The sequence below is a fragment of the Seriola aureovittata genome, chromosome 21 (assembly GCF_021018895.1).
Source record: "Seriola aureovittata isolate HTS-2021-v1 ecotype China chromosome 21, ASM2101889v1, whole genome shotgun sequence".
In the NCBI taxonomy this organism is placed as follows: domain Eukaryota; kingdom Metazoa; phylum Chordata; class Actinopteri; order Carangiformes; family Carangidae; genus Seriola; species Seriola aureovittata.
In genome coordinates, this window is record NC_079384.1 from 3,018,837 (window position 1) to 3,045,245 (window position 26,409).

The following is a 26,409-nucleotide window of genomic DNA, read 5'->3' on the forward strand; positions in this document are numbered from 1 at the left end:
CAACAGGCCGCGGGCACAATGCAGAAGAACTTCTTTACTAAAAATGTTTTGACAACCCAGAACAAGATAGTGATTCCTCTAAATTCCTAAAACATAGATAAAGCAACCATTTGCACCCAACATAGCACAGACACAACAACAACGATCCTTTGGTTTCTGAGACTTGTTTCTGTCAGGATCTTTAGTTGCATCCTGACTGAGGGAATCTGACCGTTTCTATTGAGGGCCAGGGATTTTACAACATGGTAATGAGCAGCGCCGGCCTCCTCTGTCCACTCTGCCTCTGTAGCTGTTGCTGAGAGACAAAGTAGAAGTCACCCAGGCGCTCAGAGAGAGCGGAGGCCTTTTAAAACAAGACACCACCATAACTCATTGTGTGTGCAGGACGAAGGGAGGGGTGTTAGTGGAGGGAAATGTGAGTGTGTGAGTAAAAAGAGAGAGGTGGATTTGAAGTGAAGGAAGAGGGATTGAAAGGGACACTAAATGTTTAACACTCGAGATGAGGGGAGACTCCAGTGACAATGACCGAAAAAAAAAAAAAAGATGAGAGGAATCCAACCATTTAACGCAATGATGGGAGAGTATTGATTTCTGTGATGTCCCTGTGAGACAATTTTTTTATTCTCAGAGGAATATGATTTGCTCTGCAACATGACAGACACACTTGTGGCACTACTGTGGATTCTGTGTGTGGTTTGGATCAGTGCAGCTGGAGGTGAGAAGACTCATTTTATAATGAATTAAGACTAGAAATAAAGATGGTGATATTTTCTTTGTCTTGTTCAGGGAATTTAAAGTCAGCGAGAAATCATAGCTTTGAACTCTCCAGATTCCCTACTCTGTAATTATCCTGGGCAATGGAGGCACTGCTAAAGCTCAACTTTTTCATTTTTACTAGCCTGTATTTTATATTTTATAAGGTTTTTCTGAATTTAACTTCTCATATAGCCCTTTTTATCTCAAGTGAACTTTTACATCATTACGATGTTTAAGAAAGTATTCCCAGCTGCACTGCCGTCATTCTCACTCAGAAATATCCCATGAAATGATTATTCACAGTGTTTAAAGCTTAATTTACAGTGATGAATGCATAGTAAATGTACAGCCACATTGTGAAAGTTTTATAAAGTCGGACAGTGAATAGATTTGAATCTGAGTTTTAATTTGAGCTGAGGATGAGGCCGACATGTGTAATATTTGAATGTAAGAGATGACTGCTCATAAAAGAGTTCATCTTCTTTTCTCTGCACTTTGATGCAGACAGAACGAAGAGGCTTGGCAGGAGGAGACGGACAGAAACTCAGGGTGTATTGAAGAAAACCTGCCAGCGAGCAGGTTAGGTTCACATATTAAGTTACCATGGTAACTGACTCAGAGTTAAAGGTATTTCCCTCATCTCGGGTTTTTACTAAACACACTTCCTGGAATACCCCCCCCCCCCCCGCTCATGCATCGTCTGATAATGAGCTGAGTCAATTATTACAAACTGACAGTTAATATCTTTAGCAGCTGAAAAAACAAGTGGAATCTTCAACGGCAGTTTGGTTTCTTTATACATATTTGTGGCTGAGACGATAATTGATCCGATAAGCGATCAGTGTGTCAGCTCAGTGTGTGATTATTGCCCTTCAGAGGACATTCCCTGTCCGAAAGGTGGGCGGATCCACTTGTCCAGCACGCGATGTTACTGGATCTCCGAGAGGACATCTTCATGGTCTGAGGCGCAGGATTCATGCAGAGAGACTCCAGGAGGGGGTCTAGCTTCTGCTGACAGCCCGGAGCTGCAAAACTTCATCCACTACTCCTTTCCACTGTGAGTCCCATGAACAGTGTTTGTCTGCTTTTACATCATGTTTTACTCCTCCTCGGTTTCTATCTTTTAAGAGCAGTTGCATTGTGGTCCCTGTTTTTTGTCTAGGAAAACAACTGTGTGGGTATGGCTGAAGGGATTTGAGGGAGAAAGGCCCGAGCAGGCTGGGGTTGTGGAGCCAGTAAGTCCTGCATGGTTGGCTGGAGGCAAAGGGGGTGAGAGGGAGTGTACCCAGATGGCCTTGGGGATACGGGGACAGCGGAGGAGAGCAGATTGTGCTGGACGATTCCTCTACCTCTGTGACAAAGAAGTAACTGGTGAGACTCTTGTTTCACTGAGGAATGACAGGGGCACACATGAACATAAAAAGTCCTTCCGTAATTCTGTAAAATGTCAAATGACAGCACTAACAGTTTGGGTATTTAATGGCGGCAATGCAAGAATGAGTGATTTTGGTTTATCCCTGTTCATGCAGAGGCTTTAGCGTCTGTAGACAGTTACCTGACTGGATTGGTTCTCATGACTGGCATCTATGCTCGAACCCAGATACATCCGCTTCCCAGTGTCCCGGACATTGGACAACGCACAGTGGAGGTCAGTAAAATGTCGGTCTCAAAGCCTGATTCCCGACCAAGAGCACAACATTGATGCACAACATCGCAGCTCATAGACACAGGCAGCATTGTTTGGTGGTAAAGGGTCAGAGGTTAACATCTACACATTGAGAAAGTTGTAACGCCTCAACACTTGCCCGACATGTTGCGATACTGTTGTTGTGCGTGAAAAGTAGTTAGCAAGCGAGCAGAAAAAGCTAATGGATAAATTGTTGAAATAGAAAGCTGAAGTATTAAAAACTAATAGTTAGGCAAACATAATGGATACATGGCAAAACTGATCAGTTAAAAGAAATGCAAACTTGACCAAACCAAGCTAAATACTGACAGTACAAGTGTATGAAAAAATATTGTAACAATATCTACTTTTAAATAATTAACAGTATTAAATAACATGCAGTTCCAAATGTCTCTTAATTATATGTTTGCTTGCTTAGAGAAGTATATTGTAAATATATATTATCACTGTAATCCCCCTGCACTGGAGTGCTTTGGACTTCGTATTGTCGGTTATGCTCCTTTGACGCCCACAGATGCAGCTGTTCCCAGGATTGTGGTTCAGTCACGCTGGTCAGTTGGTAACAGTGGAGCTGGTGGTCCGGCCAAGCCCACTGTCCTCTCTGGCCCGTGTTCAGATCCTTCGACCCTACTGCGACCCCAACCACCACCTGGTACCTCCAGGTACAGCACATCAGCTACTAAGTTTTCAGTACTGTCTCTGTAGGTGATGCTAAACGGTGCTGTTAACAATCTCCTCTTTGCTCATCAGGTTGCAGCTCTCTCCTTAATCCATTCAGCTGCTGCTCAGCGGTACCACTGTGTAACACTACAGGGGGCTGCAGCACGGGTCAGTACTGGTGCCACCTGCTGGAGGCCTGTCTGCCCACCACCAGTCCCTGCAGCCCCTACGACTCTGCAGCAGGGGGCCGTGGCTTTACTTTACCTCCCAGATACCCTGCAATACCACCCTTCTACCACCTCGTGGCAGATCTGTCTCTGAGGATAAACCCCAGCTCTGAACTGAAAACTATGAGCGTGAGTTGACCTCTGTTGCACTTCATTCACAATGTAAAGGTAGAATAGAATAATACTTTAATACTCACCTGTCTTTTCTGCCACAGCTGCTTCTTCCAGATTCAGCAATCATGGTGTACCCGGACGATGTTGTGGCTATACAGCACACTCGCGACTCTGGAACCTTCCTGCATTGCCTCAATAGTGAAGCTTCTCTAAACTCCTCCTGGCGCCAGAGTTACCTGTCCCTTAGGGGGGCAGAGTGGGGAGGCTGGTGGCAGGGAGGACTTACTTCGCTGACCCAAGGAGGCCGGTGGGTGGATGGAGTGGTGTGTGATCTGAGGATGCTGTACATGGACACTATTCACGGAGGCACAGAGCTCAATGATATCTTTGACTTCACACACACAGAGGAAACCACAGCCCTTGATATTAGGCCCCTGACTCCAGATCCTACTGCGAGTTTGAGATCTGAATTTAGGCTTAATGTCATCCACCCTCTGCCGGACGAAAAGAACCAAATTCATGTCCAAATCAACTCCCCAACACTCATTGTAATAAAGGTCCTTTCTGGTCAGAACGCCAGGAGCTCATGGTCAGCCCCAGTGCTCCAAACTGGGGTCCCCTTTCTTCCATCTTGCCCTGAAGATGTGGCTTCGTCTTGGCCTGGCTGTAAGAGACAGTCCCTTGAAGACTGGTTCTCCTCTGTGACTCTCTCTTTGCCCTCAGTGGGGGTTCAGACATTGGACATCAGTGTGGTGGATGCAGTAAACTCTCAGAGTGTGAGTGTGAAAGTATGTGGCCACGAGGCAGTGACAGGGCTCAGTGTTGAGCCACATGGATGCCTGAGGACAATAATCGACACGTCACAGGTGAGAATGCAATCCTTTATTTACAATGTATGCATTTTGTATATTTAGCCAAATGCAAAACTATAATTTTGCAAAAAATCAACATAGTTTTGTGCCGTTTTCTTTCACAATGGTATCTTTTTATAATTTTATATTGTAGTCTTTTACAGCCAAAGTAGAGGGCGGTTCTTCAGTAAAATTCACATGGGTCATTGACAACCTGGAGAAGTTTGCCTATGAAGGGGAATCTTACACCGTCGTGTTCAAGAAACCTGCCGAGCATAAGCTCAGGGTAAGACACTTTATTGTCTTTATGATATTACATTTGTCCAGTTATTTCCTTTTGATGTGTTACTGAACTTAATTCAGGATGACCAGAAATAGTAAAAAAGGAAGAAAGAAAAAAAGTCATCTGCAAACCTCATACTAGGTAACAGCATCCAACCCTGTGAGCTCCCAGAGCCAGCAATTCCTCCTGACGGCCGATGAAATGACCCCGCTGGCTGAGCCAGAGTTCAAGTTTGTCAGGGAGGTCGTAGCTGTGAATGCTACACACCTCTACACCCTCAGGGTCAAAGTGGACACCTCTATGCCAGTCACCTTCAGGTATGGCAATATACAGTATGGGTATAAATAACCCTCAGAAATCCTCAGAGAAAATGATCAGAATGGCATATTCTATACCTTACTTTACAACAAAGAATTCCACCTTGTTGTTTTTGGTCTGGTAAATCTAAATTTCCATGTGGCACGTGTCATACAGGTGGGATTTTGGGGATGGCAGTAGAAAGGTGAGCCAGGCCCAGTCTGCTCCATGTCAGACCATGGAAGGGCGTGTGGAGAGAGGAGTGTATGTCCAGGACTCAGTCAACTATACCTATTCCATTCCAGGTAAACATACACACAGACTATAAAGCTGCACAAGACAACATTTTTATATTAACAGTCAAACACTTCATTTTTTGTGCAACTTTGCCATTTCCCTGAGCTTTACGGAGCATCTTTCTGCTCATTGTTTTGGCTGTAGAGCCTGCAACTTTACATTTTGTTAGCTCTCACCACATTCATCAGCTATGTTTCCAGTAGCAGTAGGCGGATAAACCCACAGCTGCAGCAGTAAATAATTGAAAAAAAGTAAGCCATTAGCTGGTGACCATAGTGGAGCACTTAGCTGGTAAAGAGTGAAATGTTTCATGCAGGAGACCAAAACAAACCTTTATTTTGACAGGGATCCATGAAACATTTATAGATCTTTTTCAACCTCATTTACATCTTTATATATATATTTATATACTGTATGTTCTTGAAATTTTAGATTTTCTGAAAATTCCCTTCTTTATTGACATTCAGAGGTAGCAATAAGAATGACACTGGTTGACTCTGTGCTAACTTATTATTCAGTACATCGAAGTAAAACCCATTTTAATATTTCATTCTATGCAGATGACTACACACTTCATGTCCAAGTCTCCAACCAGTATGACAACATTGGTGCATCCATGAAGATTAATGTCCGCCCTAAATTGAGTCATGTGCACATTTCCTCTTCCCCCCCGGTACCCCTTGTCAAACATACTCTTCTTCTGGAAGCTTCTGCAGAGCCTTCCACCCATGCTGTCTTTTACACATGGGACTTTGGCGATGGCTCCAAACCCGTCCATGGCAACCACCATAAAGTCCATCACTCCTTTGGATCTGCTGGGTTTTATAACATCACAGTGTGTGCCAACAACACTCTCACAACCCTGACCGCCTGGCTTATCCTGGAAGTTATGGAGAAAATCTCCGGATTAACCATTAGCTGCAGCGAACTCAGTGAAGTAAGCTCTGCTACAGATTTCAGAGCTAAAGTTGCCACAGGTACAAGTCTCATCTGGGATTTTGACTTTGGTGATGGGTCCCTGCGGGGAAACCTTACAGACGGTTCCATCTCTCACATCTATAAGTCTCCAGGGAATTATACAGCAGTTGTAACTGTCTCCAATTCTGTCAGCAAAGTTCATCAGTCTATCAGGGTAGAGGTCTACAGTTTGGCTGTTAGTGGAGTTCTTCCTAAAGAATGCGTCATAGTTGGAAAAGACGTACAACTTACTGCTCTGGTGACGGGGAAAATATCCATTCTGAGTTTCCATTGGCAATTTGGAGATGGAGCACCTTTGACTGTAGTGACAGGACAGTCCACAGTCATGCATTCATTTCCAAGCGAAGGGGCTATTCATGTTAGCCTGACAGTGTTTAGTTCTCTTACATCTGTATCATTTAATACAAGTATCTGTGTTGAAGCACCAATAACCAGCATGGCATTGCAGTCATCACAGGATGTTGCGGCAGTAGGAGAAGAGGTATGCTTCAGGGTGTTAGTTTCCCCTGAACATATGACAGGTTACCAGTATAAGTGGTTTAGCAACTTTTCTAGTCTCACTAGCAAGATGGAAAACTCTCAGAGGTGCTTTGTCTTTAAAGATGAAGGTGTTGAAGAGGTTTCAGTAATGGTAAATAATAAAGTCAGCAACAAAACAGGCAAGGTTGCCATCACCATTCAAAAACCTGTGAGTAAGCTGTCCTTGGCGCATGATAGCCAAAGTGACACACTGACAGTCAATACATTAGCATCATTTTGGGTTGCTAATTGCACTGGAAGCAATGTGTCGGTAATGTGGGACTTTGGAGACGGTTCTCCGGTGGAGCAGAAGCAAAATGTGTCACATGTCTTTACCTCGACAGGTAATTTTACAGTCACTGCCACAGCATTTAATGTGGTGAGCAGAGACTCTGCGACCCTCAAAGTGCATGTTTTACTTCCTGTCACAGACCTTTCACTTCACACCAACCAGTCGTATGCTGTAGTGGGAGAGGAAACTCTTATCACAGCACTTACTAGTGCTATCAGTAGCACCAACTACTACTGGACTGTGGACGGTATAACTTCAACCAAACAGGGGACCTATCAGTTTAGGTTTGCTTTCCCCAAACCAGGATTATATCAAGTGAGGGTTATAGCCCAGAACTTGGTGAGTAGCAGGGAGGCAGCTATTTTAATTGAGGTCTTTGAAAGAATAGAGGGCCTCGAGATTGATTGTCACGGGCTGACAAACATGAAATACACACCAACCCAAGAGGAACTGCTGTTTATTGCTTCAATCACCAAAGGCTCCAATGTCACTTATCACTGGCTTGCTGCACAGGGCGGAATAAACCGAGAGATCACTGGTGATGGCAAGCTTTTTCATCTGTTTGCTGAAAGCCCTGGCCGTATCTCAGTTCAGCTAAGAGCCTCAAACAAGTTAGGTGAGGCCACCAGTATTGTGTTTTTAGAAACAGTAGAGCGTGTAAGAAGCGTACACATCACAACACAATCAAACATTGTGGCATTGGGGAAATTAGTGAATATTTCTGTGTCCGTGGTTGCTGGGTCAGAACTCGAGTACCTTTGGTATGTGAACTCTGATCCATCCCCCCTGCAGACACATGCGCCCTTTCTTCTTCACACTTTTACAAGTTTGGGCCATCGTCTTGTCACAGTTTCAGTTCATAATGTTTTCAGTCAATGTAATAACACCAAACAGTTCATTGTCCAAGAGGAGGTTCAAGAGGTGGATTTTGAAATTGAAGGAAAGACGCATCCATTTTTTATTAACACTAGTACTGCCGTTACACTCCATGGGCTTATTCTTAAGGGTAGTGATCTGCACTGGGACTGGAAAGTTAGAGGAGCCAAAACCAACCTTTTTAATGCCACTAATCAGACCTTTCTCTACACTTTTACACATGTCGACATCTACCAGGTGTCTTTGAATGTCTCCAATGGAATAAACTGGCAGATGGTTTCACACAGGGTCACAGTCCAGGATGGAATCGAAGGTCTTCTGCTGAATATAAGCAAGTCTTCCCTCTGCATTGAAGAAGAAGTTACCTTTACTCCAACAGTATCCATAGGAAGCAATGTAAGCTTTGTTATAACATTTAGAAACATAGACTGGATACACAGTCAGGACATTCTCAAGGGGCAATTCAGCACATCAAGCCTTCCAGCTGGGAGACATCTGGTCACAGTCAAAGCTTGGAATCTAGTCAGTAGTGCTGAGGTGTCTTCCAGCATACTGGTCACTGAGCACATTCAAGGTTTACGACTTGTAAACTGTTGTTCCACTGTTCTAGAGGCTCTGAAGGGAACCCGTTTCAAGGCTGAGGTTCAGAGTGGGTTCCCAATTAACTACACCTGGATATTTCACTCGGTGGGGTCGAAGCCCACATGGCTCACGGGCCGAGAAGTGATCTTTACTCCGCAAGAGAGTGGTATATTGTCTGTTAGTGTGATAGCCAGCGACGGAGTCTGCTCCCAGATGCTAAATGAGACAGCTTCAGTGGAGTGGCCTGTTAAGAAGATCAAGCTCATCTGTCATTCAGAGAGAGTATTTGTTGGATACGCTGTCAAGTTTTCTGCAACTGTGAATGGAGGGAGCAACGTCAGGTACCTCTGGGACTTTGGAGATTCCACTGAAGTGTTGGTGACAGACTTTGGCGCAGTCAATCATACTTATTATGTTGCTGGAAAATACAGTGTTATGGCCAAAGTTCTCAACAGTGTCAGCCACGTGTCCACACAGCTTCACGTGGAAGTGGAAGAGCTCCAGTGTTCCAGCCCTGAAGCTTCTCTAGTCCAGAGCCAGGCGACTATCTACAGGTCTAGACCGAGTTTCTTTGAAGCCAGCGTGGACATTAACTGCTCTACTTACAAGACCATCTACAAATGGGAGATATTCGCAGGGTCTGATTGTACAAATGGGAATGTAAATCTCTGCAGGAACAATGTCATTCTTATAAGTCCAGTGGATGCATCTTCACCTCTTCTCTTACTCCCGAAGCATACTCTCGATGTGGGACAGCATCGCCTTGTATTCACCGTTTCACTCCAGGGAACTCCTGTATTTGTCCAACGGACAACCAACATCACGGTGGTCCGTTCCCCGCTGGTAGCCGTCATCAAGGGAGGCTCGCACAAACTGTGGCCCTGCCTCAGTGACCTCATCTTGGATGGATCTGAGTCTCAAGACCCTGATGTGGAGCCAGGAGTGGAGCATGCGCTGGAGTATCACTGGACCTTCATGAGAGCGGTAAAGGCCTTTTCATGTTGAATTTCTCATGGAATTGAAGTTATATAATTTGTTATTGTTATGAGTTTGATAAGTTTGAAAGGAGTGGGGTGTAGCATTAATTCTTTGATACACACATGTCACACATGTCACACTACTAATACGTGTATGTACAGAACTCCACGGATTGTCATTTTGTAAAGCAGCCCATTGGGAGCAACAGCAGTAGAATGACTGTACTTGGCGCTCAGCTGCACCCAGGCACAGTCTACATTTTCACCCTCACTGTACATAAGGCTGGGAGGAACCCTGCATCTGTCAACCAGACGGTGAGTATTGCACATCATCCCACATATATACCCCACACCTACCCACTGCTTTATCACCTTCCAACTGATTTGTTGAGGAAGGCTGTATGAAGTTTTGGTGAATATCTCTTGAAAAGATTTGAGGACTTGGGCAATAATGTAGCAAGCAAAAAACTCACACTATGGTGCATTGCTATACTGATGCTTATCTCATATCTTTAGGTAACTGTGTGTGAAGCTCCTGTGCTTCCAGTGACTGTGGACTGTGTGTCCTGTTCCGATCTCTCCTTCACTCACCACATCAGCTACACCACCAACATCGTTCTCGCTGGACAATGTGAACAATGTGATGGCCAGACTCAGGTAATATTTCTGAAATTAGCTTTCACTTATGCATAAAGTTAATTTCATTTCGGTTATTTATGTAAAAAAACAAAACAAACAAGTGGTCTCGTGAGGAGAATGCTAAATGCTAAACTTTTAGCTTAAAGTAAAACAAGTCTTGAAAACATGACAAAAGAAAATGCAATGGTAGTACACGTGGAAACAAGATTACTTTAAGGCATTTGTTATTTTTATTCTTTGACTGGATACACAGTCAGGGCACTCTCAAATTTAGCTTCGCTTAATTAGCTAAGATTAGCTGGATAAGCTTAGCAAGCTAAGAAAGTAAGACATTTATTGTTATCATATTTCTTATATGTGTCTTTTTTCACAGTACAAATGGAGTGCTGAAGACCAGACCGGCATGACCCTTGACCTCGATGAGGTAACCACCTCTACAGGGAGACATTCACCTAACTTGGTGGTACGTTCAGGTGTCCTCCAGCCAGGACTGAGTTATACGTTCACTCTCAACGTATCCCAGCCTGGCGGAGGTCAGTGGGGCAGCGACAGCCTGACTGTACCACCTAACACTCCACCACACGGAGGTGTATGTGATCTCAGTCCACAATCAGGCATACGTCCGCTGGAGACTGTGGTCACCTATACCTGCTCAGGTAACACTGTGGTGTGTGCTACACAGTTCATCCTGTTTTTTTATCTTTATCTTTAGCTTTCTTTTTTATTTTTATTTTTTTTTTGTTTTGCTTTTGATTTTACAATTGTTTATTTGACATGTCAGTGGAGTAAATGCTTTACCTCTTAAAGTAATTTGTCAGTGTACCAGTGGACAAATATAATTAATTGTACAGTGTCTTCCTAACATCTGTTCTCTTTTGGCAGGATGGCAAGATGATGAAAGTGAGGCATCTCAGCTGATTTACACATTTCAGGTGGCACCCTGCCGGCCCATTAGCGCCATGTGCCCTACGCTCACGCTGTACAGGTGATTACTGGCCTTAAAACTATTAGTACACAAAGGGAACATGATCCTAAATTTTAAAAACTGCATCAAGAAGTAAAGTTTTAATTTGCTTTGTGAAAAGCTTTTTATCCTGTAATGGTTTTATTTAATGAACTCTCTAATTCCTTTCACCTAGGGGAACCCGTTTAACATTTGGCAGCCTGGTTCCAGTGGGAGAATCTGGCCAAGAAAAACACACGTCAGTTATCACAGTTACTTTGTTGGTAGAGGACTACCTGGGCTCAACGGTCATTGCTCTGAACAGGTAAAAGTCCTGTTGGGGTGTCCCATTTTCACCCATTACTATTATTATGTTCGTGTTCTATTCTTATTTCTGATTTGTGTGAAATGTAATAAATGAAATGAAAACTCCAAGATTTGAAGCTGGCACAAAGTAATCATTAATTACTTCTCTTCACTACGAGCTGTGCCTGACACTTTATTTCATCAAAGGTTGAATAAATCATTTGAGGGCAGAACACATCACGCCCAACGTCTTTGTCAAGTTTCAGTCGACTCTCACCACACTGGATTCCTCTCCTCTCTAGAACACTGAGAATTGAAAATCCTGCGAGGGACGAAGTTGCCAGTCAGTGGCTCAGAAACAAGAGCCAGACGGAGCTGTGGGCTTTAGTCCAACATGGCAACCCTCAGGAGATCATCCCATATTCCATTGCCCTTACCAGCCAACTCAATCAGGTCGTGTGTCACTGTCATATTTTCATATTCCGGTGCATGAAATGACGCGTACTGATTAGAGTTAACTCCCGTTTCTCCACCAAATAACAGGATGATATCATAAGCATCATTGGATGTGAGATTTGCACCTGCTAAAAAGATTGAATCGTGCGTTTCACTCGAATCAACAGATGCCGTCTGGACAGACTGCGAGGGAGCTCGAGGACAGGAGGGAGATCCGAGGAAATGTGTCTCAGGCCCTCGCTTCTCTCTCCATGTCGTCTTTGCTGGATGTTGATCAGATCAGCTCAGCACTGGCACAGTCCACTGTGAGTGAGCGCTCTCGTTTCACATCTTGTTGATACACGTGACATCAGTATTACAGGAAACCTCAGAAACTGCTTCAGAGAAGGAGAGAGAAAGAAAGAGAAAGCCAAAGAATGTCAAAAGGAATAGTTTGGGAAATCTGCTTATTTGTTCTCTGGTGCACATTTAGATGTGAACATTGATACCGCTCTCATATCTACAGCCAGCAGCAGGCCAGGCAAAGTAACTTCCTGGAGTCTCCGTTGGTTAACCCCCTGTTAAACTGTCAGTTGTTGCTTCTGCACCTATTTTGCTGCACAGATTAAACAAAGTAGATGTAACTCGTTCATTAGTGAACGAAAACAAATGTGCATTTTACACGAAAATGTCAGGGGCTACACTTTAAGGCGGCTGTAGGCTCCAAGGTTACAGGAGGCGGCGGCGGCGGAGGTGCCCTTATCTGACACTTCAGGGCTACAGCAAGGATTGTGATTAGCTGCTTGTTTTTTATCCTAACTCCTTCTGATGCCGGTGGGGTTGTTGTTGATTGAAGGAAACATCAAGGAAGCGATTACACTGCAAACCTTCTGCTCACCTTGGTAGTCTGTGATTCAGTCTGAGACACAGCAAAATAAGGTTTCATGTTACCAGGATGTAACTCCGGTTCAATAAATAAGTAGAAGTAAATGTAAATGAAAGAAATGAACCCACTACTATAAATCAAAACCTGTGCCGCAGGTTCTTATGGCAGGACTCCTGTAGCAAGTTGCATTTGCTAAATTACTTTGTAAGGTCATTGGATTGTAGGTGAAATCAACACACACAGAGGATATTAAGCTTGTTTAGGAAGCCCCAATTTGCATGAACATCACAATCAGACAGAATTTTGCCACTTCAGTAAAATCTTTTCACCGTGTGTTGTGGAAGTCAGTTCATGAAGTCCGTTTTTTTACCACACACTGTGGAATTAAGTTCATGTGATCTTTTCCCACCACATTGTTGAACTGAGGTTCATTTTTGTCCTGAGTAGCTCGCCATCAAAGGCCATGCAAACATAACGTTCAGGGACCAAGAGGAACAGGAGGCCATTTCACACCAGAACCCATTTTCAAGATTCTCACGGTTCCAGTTTTACTTGTGTTGATAATGTTTTCCTTCTTGTTTTTCAGGCAGTGCCTCGTGAGTTGGTATGTAAAGGCTGCCAGGAGAAGGTTCTGGAAGCTGTGGGGAGGATGATCCATGTGATGGAGACAGAAATGCGTCCTGGTGTTTTATCAGCTCTTGAAACAGGAAGGAACATCCTGAACGTCATAGGTGTGTCATCAACCGCTCTCCTTGTGCATGAAATGGTCAAAAGCAGACTGTGAAGTGACGTTACGGAATAGGTGGTTATCGTTCTGTTCTCTGCGTTCCCAGGTTGCACCTTGGCTGCTGTCTCTGAATCGGCTGGCGCCTCCAGTTCTTACGAAGGCGACACCAGCGCTGTGCGGTCGGCTCTTACGGTCGCCCTGTCGGCGCTCGCTCACGCGGGAGCTCTAATGCGCTCTCTGACGCACTCACGTGTTCACGGCGAGGAACCCTTTTTCCTCTCTACCCCCTATGTCAGTACAGTTGGTTTCCAAGGAGACCCCGCTGACCTCCTCTGCAGTCACCAGACAAACCAGATCCTCCCCTCTCGGTCACCATCACCTGAGGGCTCAAATAGTTCCCGCCGGTGTCAGTTTCACATCCCCACCTCCCTTATTGCTCACCTGAAGAGTCAGAGGTCGGAGGTGGTGCAGGTACTGTTCGGTGTCGAGTCCAGCCCGATGCTGACTGCAGCTGACCCTCCCATTTCAACCTCTCTGGTTGCCATGGAGCTCACCACTCCTCAGGGTGAGCCCATACCCATCAGGGATCTGGACCTTGCAGAGGCCATACAGGTCACCCTGCCCCACAAACACCTTGTGGGACAGGGAGATGAGGGTGGAGATGGGAGAGTGAGTGAAGACAGGAATGGGACATGCCTCACTGTAACACTCCCCGCTGAAGGGCAACTGAAGTTCACGGTGAAAGCTGTGGATGGATTGGATGAAAATGCAGGTTTATACATCTCCTTCAACTTCAGCCTCACTCCAGGTACAGTAGATTATTTTTCTTCCTCTGGATCAATAAAATTTTACTTTATTTTTCTTTTCTATGCACCTACATACCTACTACTGATATAGACACAAAACCAATCCTAAAGCCCTCTTTATGATTTGTAATTATTCTTTAGTTTTTTGTTTCTGTTTTTGTTGGGGGTTTAAAAGCTGCACTAACCAATATTTTTATATTGACAGAGGATCAGATCACTCTCACCATTCTTATCAACCTCGTTTACTTAAAGCTACTGTCCACTAGAAAGATCTTAAATATATATATAAATATATATATTTAATCTCAGGATTCAGAAATTAAAGTCAGAATTGTAAAACAAAAAAGACAAATATTCCTCTTCTGTATGAGTTCAAATTTAATACATGTAGTGGTTTTAAATATTTCCTTCATAGTGATGTAATGAATGAACTGCAGTGACTTCTGGGACATTTCAGATGTCTAAAGTCATTCAGTCGAGTAATGAGGATCAACCATCTTTAAAGTTGATCATGCAGCACCTGCACAATTATTAATTCAGCTTTTCAAGTTCATGCATAAGTTATGAATTAAAAAAGGCTTTTTTTCAAGCTGCATTATGCACTTGTAGGAGCTACTCCAGTGAGTTTGGGACATGTCAAGATAGAAGTGAGCTCTTCAGCGCCAGGGACTAATGCATCCCAGGATTCCCTTGAGAGACACCGGGCTCTCGCTCTCTCCGCTCCGACCGCCTCCTCGGAGGAAACCGTCTTCCTGTCTCCGCTGTGAGTCACCGATCATTTCTTTAACTCAGCAAACATTTTGATGAGTTCAAGAAGTACGACGGCAGTTTCTTTCCACAACAGGTCGAACGGGACGGACAAGCCTCTCACTGTCGACCTGACCTCCTCTCTGCTCGATGGCGGCCCCGTCCGTGTGTCAGTGTGTGTGTTCAGCTCTCTGTGCCAGTACTACAGCGTGACGGAGAGGCGATGGAGCAGTGAGGGTCTAAGGCCACTGGAGGGCAGCACGCTCCACGCGGCGCGCTGTCTCACCCAGCATCTCACCATGTTCGGGGCCAGCTTGTTCGTTCATCCTGGGGCTGTTGTTCTGCTGCCTCCGGTATGTGACAGCACAAAGCATCTCAGCAGCTTTTTGATTTTTATGTTGACAAACAAACATGTAATTCATCTAACCCACAAAGTCAGGATCAGAAAGGGGAAAGTCATCAACGGGCTCTTTCCCTTTTTCCCCTCGCTCCCTCCCTCCCTCCAGTCAGGCGGCCCCATGGGTAACATAGTGGTGGGGATCGTGTGTGCTGCCCTGGTTGTGATTCACCTGCTCGTGGGGCTTATTGCCCATAAACTGGACCATTTGGACAGCGTGAGACTGAGCCAGGTCCCTCTGTGTGGCCGGCCCGGGTTGTACCATTACAGAGTTCTGGTCAAGACCGGCTGGAGGCGAGGAGCAGGTCAGCCAAGGACACGTCAGCAGAGATGTAGAAATAAAAACAAATGCAACAAAAATATAAAGTCACAAATGCATTTTCATGTTTTTATAAGTGAAATCTCGAACTATACATGATTGAAACGATGTTAATGTTGTTGTGTGTGTGACCCATAAGGCACCACGGCGCATGTTGGCATCAGTCTATATGGTGTGAACAAGAGCGGCTCTCGCCATCTGCAGCGGGACGGAGCTTTTCAGCGCGGCGGCCTGGACCAGTTTCACCTGGAGACGGATCACAACCTGGGAGAAGTTTGGAAACTTCGCATCTGGCATGACAACACAGGTACATGGCAGCTGCACAAATATCCTTGAAACGTTATTTGGTATTTTTATTGATTCTTTTTAGACCCGTGAGCCAAAGACGTTTTTCCTTCTTAAACTAGAAAATCGGCGCTTTAGAGTCGCGTCACTCCATTCGACATTCCTATTGGCTCCAGCGGATGCTGTCACAGCCAATCAGAGTGTCTGGTTTTCAAGGAGCAGACAAAAGCGCCCATTAATACTGCTCCACAGGATGAGCAGAACTCATGATCAGATAAAGATAGAAATATCAAATCATGTCTAGAACAATCCAAACAAATATGAGCAACTTCCTGTGTTGAAATGTTCCTTCTTTATTGTGGTTTACAGCTTTTATCCCTTTTTTTTTTGTTGTTTTTATGGGCTATTGTGCTAATTCTGAATCTGTGTAGCACTTGGTGAAACTTTTAAAAATCAAAACTTTATGAGGAAGAACACAAACATATTAAAAAACAAAAAAGCCTTATAGTGGGAAACGACGATATCGTAAAATAATCTCCTCTGGCATCAAGAAAGTATCAAGTATTTAAGGATTTTTCCAAATTGATTTACTTTGGACATTTTCACCCTTTTTAACTAGAAATACAAATTTTCAGTTTTCAAATTCTATTTTCATGTTTGTGCATTTAACGTGTGGCTACGTGCCGATGTAAATCCCACTTCTTATCCGAAACAAGTGCGACACCGGACATCAAACCCACAGTGAAGCAGGAGATGAATGACCACATGTGACGTTAACTGAATCTGGTAAAAAAACGTAGGTCTGGACCCGTCCTGGTACGTCCAACATGTGGTGGTGTGGGACCCGCAGACAGACCACATGTTCTTCTTCGTGCTCGAGGACTGGCTCTCTGTGGAGAATCAGAAGAGTGAGACCGTGGAGAGGGAGATTCTGGCCTCATGTAAGATTTTACTGCCGTGGAATTATCTTGAATAATAACATCCACTTTATACCGAAGACAAAAGATCAACGTGTCTGAAAGATCCGTTTCCAACCTCGCCGATGTTTCCTGTGCAGGTCCAGAGGAACTTACTCGCTTTCGACGGGTCCTCGCCTCCCAGCTGATGTTTGGGGTGATGGAGCGCCACCTGTGGCTGTCGCTGTGGGAGCGTCCCACTCACAGCTGTTTCACCAGGGGTCAGAGGGTGACCTGCAGTGCCCTCGTTCTGCACCTCTACCTGGCACTGGGGGCTCTGTGGTATGGGGCTGTGGGCTCCGAGGGGAGCAGGTGAGACGGCTTCATAGCCTCAGTGTAAACCCGGAGTTAATAATATCACATCTGCCGTATTATTCAGTTTGTCAAATTGTTCCATAGCAGTAAAGTTTTAAAGTGTTTTTGTCTCTTTGTCACAATCACATTCAGCATATCAGCATTTTTATACAGTTGAATCAAGACATGGCATAAAATTGAGAGTTGACAGGATGAAAACAGTTTGTGTCCCCTTTTTTTTCCCACAAGTGGACCAGTGTCGTCCCAGCTGCTGGTCAACGGCGAGACGGTTGCGTTGGGGGTGATTTTTGCAGGACTGGTGTTTCCTCTCCAGTGTTTCCTCTGTTTCCTGTTCAGAAAAGCGCACAGTCAGGTAACTCACCTCAACGTGTATTCTCATGATCCATTTTTACTGTTGAAAGATTCCCTGAGAAGTTTGACACCCTGGTAAGTTTGTTCTTGTCTTCTTTTTGTAAATATGTTTATTGATTTTACAAAAGCCATTGTGTTTGAATCGAAGCAACACACATTAACAACAGTAGAAATAAAAATAAAAGGAACGAAACATCTCACAATCAGACAGGCGGGAGACTCAAGACTTACACAACAGTAAAAGTAAAAATGCTCATAGACAGGTGTCGCTCAGGTCTTTACTAGCAGAGATATCTAAACCAATATATGACGTAAAAGGCTCCCATGTTCTGTGAAATACATCGTCTTTGCAGTGTGACATGCATGTCAAATAATCCAAAAGATACATATTCAAATATGATCTTATGCCAATATGTTCAGGGTGTAATTTTATCTGTTATCCAGTTCAGAAGAATGTATTTTCTTGCACAGGATGTGAGCATTTTGTCGAGTTTCCTTTTAAAATTCACCAGTAATCGGCGTTTGATATCTCAGGTAACATGCAGTTCTTCTCTGCTGTTGCTCGTGGCTTCAGTGTGTTAGAGGTCATTACAGTGTTGTGTGTTGGTTTTTGTTTGTCAAACAGTCTTATCTCCGTACGGAAACAATACAAGTGACTGTTTCCCATTTATAATCGTACACTAAGTGTGTGTGTGTGTGTGTGTGTGTGTGTGTGTGTGTGTGTGTGTGTGTGTGTGTGTGTGTGTGTGTTTGTATGTCTAACCCAGGTAACTGTGGACATGTCAGTTCCTCCGTCTCCTGTCTGTCACTCCGTGGAGATGGACGTTTACCTCGGCCAATCAGAGCTCTCCGGCCCTTCCTTCCTGTCTCTGCCGGACTCTTCCAGCCACGTCCGGGACAGTCCTTCATCTGTGAGAGAGCACACACACGCACACACACACACACACACACACACACACACACACACACAAATCGGGACACACAGCTGTTAATCTGCACTTGTCTAACAGCAAGTTTTTTTTCATGGTGTCTAGTTACTGGAGAGCAAGGCGTTTGACTCCAGTATCCTGGACTTCTGGGCCGCCTCTGGCTTGGTGCCACAGACAGACGTAGCATGTCAAGACGAGGGTGTGGTGGCGTGGCCGTCCTGTGACAGCCTCCTCAATCTACCAGTAGACTTATGTCCCACCAAGATGACCCCGGCCCGCGACCTCTGCAAGGCTTCACCTGCTCTGGGCCCCACGCGCCAGTTGAGGAGGAAAAAGGCCTTGATGCAGCTGCGCCTGGCATCGCTCTCCTCCCCTGACACACCCACTGCTCTTGTCCCTTCACCTTGCAAATATCGCCCTTCAAAAGAAATTTCAGACTCTTATTACTCCCCTACTGCACCAGATCAGAAGGTCCTGACCGTGAACGCAAACCCAGTCCACATTCAGAAGCACAACTTGACAACGTTTCTGACTCTGTCCGGTGAGAAGCTGAAGTCAGAAATTCAGATAACCACTGACTTTCTATGCTGTATTTACCTTTAAATAAAAACTTAACACAGTGACACATCAAAGATTAAAAGAAAATTAATTATTTATATTCAGTAGTCCTACAAGCTCTTTACAACCAACTCTACCTCAACCAGCTCCAACAGAAAAATGCTGATAATCCTCTGATGCATTAGTACAATTTAATAATGTAAGGTTGGTGATGCTAGGTAGCTAACAGGTGAAAGTGAAAGTGGTTGCTGGCTGGTTAGTTTACTACCTACCTACCTACCACCACCTCTGGACTGACACTGATAACCTAACGCACCCTGATCTGCTCTCGCCTCCTCCGTCTCTGACAGGAAGTGCGATGTTTGTACATGATGTGAGCCTCCAGATAGTCCCCGCTAGTATTCCTGAAATGATCCTCACTCCAAACATAGTGCGGACAAGTTCACTCAAATATTGGTAGGGACATGTCCCTACTGTCCACGTGCAAACCTACGCCCTCGAATCACTGACAGGAAACCTGGTTTATTCATCATGTACATCTGAAAAGTCTCTTTTACAAATAAAGTAACAAGAAATAAAAAATGAAGGTTGTAAGTTATTCAGTGAAGTGCATCAGTCTGACAAGTGTATTTATGTCCCTGGTGCCAGAGGAGGATCTGCTGATGTCCATAGCAGCAGCAGAGGACACAAGAGGCCCAACCAACAGCAACTCAGACAGTGGCCGGGATTCCCCCAGAACCATGTCCTCATTTTCAGCCACGTGAGGATCGCCTCTGTGTATCATCCAAACGCACTTTCACGCAGTTCCGTGTTGCGCCGGACATTCAGCATTACTGTGATTTTGTCCAATTTTTAGGCAAAGCACCTCCTGCAGCAGCTGGTCCGATCAGAGCGAGGATAAGTCCCTGTGTGGAGCAGAGATCCACATGCCAGACCCGCGGTCCTGTTCCTCCCTGTGTGGGGAAGGACTCTACAAGTGTCCCTCTGTGCAGTCTGTTGACTCAGTGGCGAGCACCTTCCTGCCGAGCCCTTCTCCTGACTCCACACGCTCCTCCTCCACCACACGCATAGGTACCGTCAGATATACCCCAACAGCCATTTCACTGACCCCACCTGTCATGTTCCATGTACAGACTTTAAATCAGATGTTATTTAATCACTCTTTAGTTTGTAAAAGTGGGTAATTTCACATTGATGCTTTCATGCAATGGAAATGTGAGTTTTTGAAGTCGATTCGATCGTTTCAATCACTTTCTGTTTCATATGTTTATCATAAGATGAGATAAAGTTAGATAAGATACGATAAGATGAGATGAGATAAAAATAAGATAAAATAAGATCAGATGAAATAAGATCAGATGAGATGAGATGAGCTCGAACTGGAATATCACATTGGCAGTAATCAGACAGTTTGCTTTGACACTTCTGGAAGTTTCTCCACACAGAATCTCAGGAGCAGAGTGACCATCGTGTTCTGGGTCATCCAGGAATGTTTTGTTCAGGGAGAGGGAAAATGATGTCCACAGAAACAGCCAAGAGATATTCTAGCTATATATTTTGACCATTTATCAATTTCTTTTAACTAACTTTAAACATTTGAACCATTTGTAATGTATTCTAACAATTTTTCCTTTGCTTTTAGTTATTTCACTTGTATTCACACTACTTTACCTATTTCAAACACCATTCCTTTTAGCTAATCATTTTTCCAATTTGTATGATTTTTTTTTTCACATAGTGTTTAAGATATCCGTCGCTCTATTCCCTCACCCTAGGCGTTGCTCGAGGTCAGCCCAGCTGGCTGCTCCCTCCCTGGGCGCTGGCTGTGATTTACCCCCTGGTGGCCGTGCTGCTGGGAACCTGCCTGACCGTGGTCGGACTCTACGGCAGCTTCTTCTCCAGACAGGTAGTCCTCATGTGGCTGATATCAGCTCTCTCTGCCTTCCTCACCTCTGCTCTCCTGCTGGAGCCTCTCAAGGTGAGTTCAAACACGTCTTCTAATTAACTCGCTTCTTTGATCTCTTGGTGAATAGTTCCTTTGATTTGCATCTCTGTCTTCCTCGCTCAGGTGTGTGTGCAGGCGTTGGTCTACACAGCGCTGTGGAGGCCTGTGGATCCAGAGGTGGAGGAGCAGCTGGCTCGGGAGACCACTGTGGTCAGGGCACTTGGAGAGCAATGTGGAAAGGTTCGACCACCATGTGGCTACGGACTGCTGCAGGCTAAAGAGGAGGCGCGCAAAGCCCAAGCTCTGCGATCACTAATGAGGGTGAGAATAACAACAAATTAAAAATTTTAAGGGCATTTTTCTCTCTCTTTTTTATCATTTTAATCGGTCTTTTCTCTAGCACTGTGTGTGCCAGCTGTTATTTCTGTTGCTGGTGCTGATGGTGAACTACCAGGACAGCATAGAGCGGAGGCAGGGCAGACTGCTGCACTCCTCTATCAGACGCCATCTTCACACAGCACCCTTGGGGGTCCCTAACCTCACCTCACTCAGAGAGTAAGGACACTCAGCTTCATGCTGTCAAAACACTACATCCAAGCAAAGCATGACATCATATTCATAATATGATGTCATACTTTGACAGAGAGCGTCTCTGTCAGCTGTGCACGTGACTTTCACTGTGCAAACTCATGTTTACTCTCTCTCCATCCAGCTGGTCGGATGCAGAGCAGTGGATCAACCACACCTTGGTGCCACACCTGCACCGACACCCTCCACTGCATCTTGTGGGGTTGCCACGGCTGCGGTACACACGCAACACGCTTGACCACACGGCAAGCGTCCTTCTGGGAAACAGCAGCATGATGACACAGCAGCTCCTCGGTGACCTACACGTGTCTGATTGGAGCAAGAAGTTGTGGGTGGATTTGTTTTCATTTTTCAGAGCAACCAAATCTATGTGATTACCTTGTTTTTGAAAGTAATGAGACGTTTCACCTCATTAAAACAAAACAATGCAACATCTTTTCTTCTGCGAACAAATGGAGCAATAAGAGATGACAACATATTATTTGCATGATGTGACTTAATTTTCTCGTGTAGATTATCAAGATATTTTGTATTTCAAAACTAGCTTCTTCTGATGTATCTTTTGAGTTAACTTAATTGTGAAGGTTTTATAATGAATTATATCCCTTTTCTGTGAGACCGTCTTCTTGTGAAAAACGAGCCCGTAGGCAGCAGGTTGTCGTGACCCTATTTCAGGAGACACTCATATGGGTTGGAGGAGTTGTTGACATTATTAAAAACACAGATTATGATTTGACATGTTATAACAGTGTATTCTTCATCTCTTCCAGGTTTAAATCTCTTTCTGTTGATTTCACACACTACCATAGAGAGTCTGGTTTATTTGTGTGTGTGTCCGTTCAACTTGAGTGGGCTCAGACACAAAGAGTCACTCCCTTCCTCTCCATCCATCCACTCCTCATCCCTTCATCCTTCTCAGGACTGGACCTTCAAGTGGCACTAATGGTAACACTTTGTTTACTCTCAAATACAAAAAAAAAACATCAAAAATAATTTCAATGATAAAACTCTATGACTTAATATTGCAGGTTCTTCTTCTCGTCGCTGCTCTCCTCATCTTGCTCGGGCAGCTGTGGTCCATGGTTACTGAGCGTGCCCAGTATCTGCATCAATGCAGACACTGGTTCCAGCTTCTGTTGGCCTTGTTGTCACTGGCAACGGTTATCCTGCAGTTCTGCTTCCTGTCTCTTGCCTCTTCGTGTGTTTCCAAGGTAAATACCAAAAAAGAGGAAACTTTCCAGATGACACACTGAGATCACCTGTTACATCATTATAAGGCCTTTCCTATACTCCGCTCTCACTGGACTTAGTGGTAGAAAGAACTAGTGATTGTTAGTTTAAAAATTGCTATAAAAGTAGAGATTGACTAAGAGATGTGTTGCTTGGTTGTCCTAACAATAACCTGTGTTCGCCATTTAGCTTCGGTCCCAACCAGACGACTTCATCAACTTCCACAGCGCTGCCCTTCTGGCGCAGAGGTCGTCTCAGTGCGCAGCCGTCCTGCTCACGCTGCTTGTTCTAAAGGTAAATGAGAGCTCGGGTTTGTTTCTTCATACACTAACACTGGTCCACAGTTTCACCGCTGTATTGAATGTCTGCTCCTCTCCATCGCTGTGTGTTCTCCAGCTGCTGGGAACCCTAAGGTTTGTGCGGAGGTGGGTGGTGATAGGCAGAGTGCTGCAGAGAGCCTGGGGGGAGCTGTGGGCTCTGATTGTCCTACTGCTGCTGCTGCTCGTGCTCTGCACTCACCTTGGAAACACGGTACAAAAAGAAAAGCACAAGAATAGAATGTTTATAAAGAAAAAAAGTATTTGATATAGCCTTGTCTTCGTTTCAGCTGTTCTCTCGTTCAGTGGAAGGCTTCCTGTCTGTGCAGGAGGCCGGCGTGTCAGTGCTGTCCATCCTACGTGGACGAGTCACTCTCCAACAATTATGCAAAGTCCACACAGTCCTTGGATCCCTGTATGGACTACTACTGATGGGAGGAGGTCTGTGGCTATTGGCCAGACTCTGTGGAGCTGTTCTCATTCATACATACAGGTACATAATATTACCTGCAGTATGGGTGGGTGGGTAAAACTCCCAGCACTGCATTATCAGAATGAGTGCTGCATGAAATGCAAAAAAATCATATTGTGATTATTTTGGCGGATGTGAACGGTTGTTTTTACATTTAATTTTCACTTAATGTTGTCACACTTTTTACCTTTAACAAAAAAATTGCAGCTCCTGCGATTTGGATGCTGCACTTGGCCATATCATGATTTTGATTATATTTCGATTAATTGTGCAGAAGAAACAAAACTTTAAATGAAACCAAAACTTCCAGTGTCCCTCTTTGTCTGATATGACAAGTTCCCAAACGTAGGTTTTTCTTGAACAAGGGTAAAACTTTGACCAGATGATGGTGCTAGATGGAAAGTCGAGGGATTTCCACACTGATTACAGTTGGTCCTGTGTGGAACATGAATGTCATAACAACATTTCACAGAAATCCGTGCAGTAACTGTTGAGATATTTCAATATGGACTGAAGCAGTGACCCAGCAGACGTCCGCTATCTGCTGTCTGATCTGACGTCGAACCGGCTGATTGTTCTCACGTGTATGAGAATAATTTTGCCAATGAACATGCTGACCTGAAAGTGTGGTAGCTACAAAATGCTGAGCACCAACAAGGGAGTTTAAAAGTGTAAATTCTTCCTGTGTCCTAAAGGGCAGAGCAGGTAGAGCTGTACCGTCCAACCATTGAACCTCAGGACTATGAGATGGTGGAGTTTTTCATCAAGAGACTGAAGCTGTGGATGGGACTCACCAAGGCTAAAGAGGTGAAGAGTTGTAGTAGCAGTGTTGTGTTTGAGACGTTGATGTTGCTTATTCCACACGTTTCTTTTCCTTTCTAGTTCAGGCACAGGGTGAAGTTCGAAGGCATGGACATCCCTCCTTCCAGATCCTCCCAGGAATCCCGTCTCTCCACCTTTTCATCCACCCTGCCCTCCTCCTATTCTCCTTCCCTGTCCTCCTCATTTTCATCCCCCCGTCCCCCGTCCTCAGCTCTGTCCGTGAGGTCCGAGGACTCATCGGTGTCCGAGCCTGGGTTTGACGTCTCTCCCTACCTGGACCGCCTAGCCCCCTGTGTCACTGCTCTGCTGTCCCGTTTTGATCGGGTCAACCAGATAACCGAGGATATTCACAACCTGGAAATGAAGCTGGAGGAGGCGCAGACCAGGAGAAGGAACAGGTGGATCAGTAACAACGAGGAAGTTGCAAAAAGATTCGGAGGGTCGACAACAAAGCCAAAGGAACCAGAAGACGGAAGGTTAACAGGAGAACTTAAACACAGGACGACGGGTCCTCTTTACAACGAGCCGTCCTCCGATTCTTACGATCCCCCCGCACTTCACTCCTCTGCTGCCTCCATCTGCATCTTTCCCCGAACACTGAGCTCCTACTCCGAGTCTGAGTCTGAGTCTGCATCTAGAGTCTGCGGTTTGTATCCCGCCGGTTCTCCTAGTTTTGAACGGTTCCCCGGGAGAAGAGCTTGGCATTCTGGGAGCTCTCATTCAGCTGATGCGGCTCAGAGGGGCTTCCAGTTCCTAGGAGGAGCCGTTCCACGTGGCGGAGAAAATTCAGCATTCACAAACGCCAGACCCAGGAGCGAAGAGGGGGTGAGGAGGCGTGTCAGTGACGGGATCCCCGTGAAGAGGAAGGCTTGGATCTCTGAAGGACCGGACACTGAGCAAGATGACAGCTGATTAATCCTATTGTCACTGATAGAGGTTGGGACTGGATCTCCGTAGCAGTCTTCAGCCGTAACACGCTGAAACAGCTGGACTGTATTGCTTCTTTGGAACTGCATCATTTTTCGGTCTCTTCTTGCCTCTGTGAGCTCTTTCAAAATAAATGTCTTGTATCCTCAGCAGTGTTCGGGAATCTCCAGTGTTACAGAAAACTGAATACTGAACTGAAAGAATGTGCTGAATGCTGTTGTACTTTTATATAAGAAACTCTGCAGATAAAATAAAGACAAGTGACCATATGGTCTGAAGGTGGCTTCATGCTTCATTTCTTCAAACATTTTGTATATAACAGGAAAACTGTCCCACCATGAAAGTACTGCGTGTTCTTCTATTTTTATTAATGTGTTTGGTGTGAGTAAATAACACGGTGATGTGAGTATTTTATCAGCAGTAATTCTTTTATCTGAAGGAAAAGAAACCTCAATAGAAGAGTAAACACATGATAACACTGCAGCAAACTCTGCTCCTGCTGAGAGCCACGCTGAGGTGGATGACAGCGGTGTTTGTCACTATAAAATTACCTTAATGGATAATGCATTTTGTATGATATGCAGCTTTGGTTTGGTTTTATTAAGAACAATATATAAATAACATCCATGCAAAAATATTGAAAACAAACACAGATTTAATAGTAGAGTAATAGAGAATTGGTTATGACTATGCAAAGCCAAATATTTTAAATAAAATAACATTAAAATATAAAAGGCATTAAATAAAAACATGTAAAATTGAAGCATTGCTCAAGATAAGACTCAAAAAGCGAAGTTTCATATGTTTATTCATTAATCTATCCTGAACGTCATTTGGTATCACCTTTTGACCTTGCAGAGTGACCCTTGGCATTCACCTGTCGATACCTTCAGCATGGACACAAATATTAAGTTCTCCAAAAGTTTGTGTTCCTACCTTTAATCACAAAATTGACATTGTCTTGAGGTCAATGATTATTTTGTCCGTTATTTATCTTTACTTATCATTTTCTGTGTGTGCGTGTGTGCGTTGCCTTATCGTCTCGCTGCGGTACAACGTCAGTCCACCTGTATAAAAGAGGACGCACGGCTCTCTGTAGCCACTCGGGTTCTT

General features: G+C 44.6%; 1 protein-coding gene across 1 annotated transcript; it reads left to right on the forward strand.

Moving 5' to 3' along the window:
• The first annotated feature begins 576 nt into the window (after positions 1 to 576).
• Positions 577 to 25,572, forward strand: pkd1b (polycystic kidney disease 1b). The gene is made up of 40 exons (XM_056365419.1): positions 577 to 715; positions 1,633 to 1,813; positions 1,919 to 2,127; positions 2,286 to 2,404; positions 2,958 to 3,105; positions 3,194 to 3,459; positions 3,546 to 4,310; positions 4,450 to 4,581; positions 4,750 to 4,895; positions 5,053 to 5,180; positions 5,733 to 9,403; positions 9,913 to 10,053; positions 10,409 to 10,691; positions 10,918 to 11,020; positions 11,175 to 11,303; positions 11,587 to 11,737; positions 11,908 to 12,045; positions 13,192 to 13,336; positions 13,439 to 14,140; positions 14,748 to 14,901; positions 15,073 to 15,238; positions 15,392 to 15,587; positions 15,741 to 15,908; positions 16,687 to 16,827; positions 16,944 to 17,154; positions 17,386 to 17,509; positions 18,276 to 18,419; positions 18,543 to 18,978; positions 19,644 to 19,755; positions 19,852 to 20,066; positions 20,771 to 20,973; positions 21,064 to 21,261; positions 21,341 to 21,495; positions 21,653 to 21,856; positions 22,299 to 22,473; positions 22,557 to 22,739; positions 23,103 to 23,289; positions 23,382 to 23,568; positions 24,243 to 24,354; positions 24,430 to 25,572. The coding sequence occupies exons 1-40, from the start codon at positions 652 to 654 to the stop codon at positions 25,279 to 25,281; spliced, it is 12,144 nt and encodes a 4,047-aa protein (XP_056221394.1). The 5' UTR covers positions 577 to 651; the 3' UTR covers positions 25,282 to 25,572.
• The last annotated feature ends 837 nt before the right edge of the window (positions 25,573 to 26,409 follow it).

Coding starts and splice junctions, on each gene's coding strand:
- pkd1b (XM_056365419.1), top strand. CDS start 652: ATGACAGACACACTTGTGGCACTACTGTGGATTCTGTGTGTGGTTTGG. Junction 3,460..3,545: donor CTGAACTGAAAACTATGAGC/GTGAGTTGACCT, acceptor TTTCTGCCACAG/CTGCTTCTTCCAGATTCAGC. Junction 11,738..11,907: donor TTACCAGCCAACTCAATCAG/GTCGTGTGTCAC, acceptor TCGAATCAACAG/ATGCCGTCTGGACAGACTGC.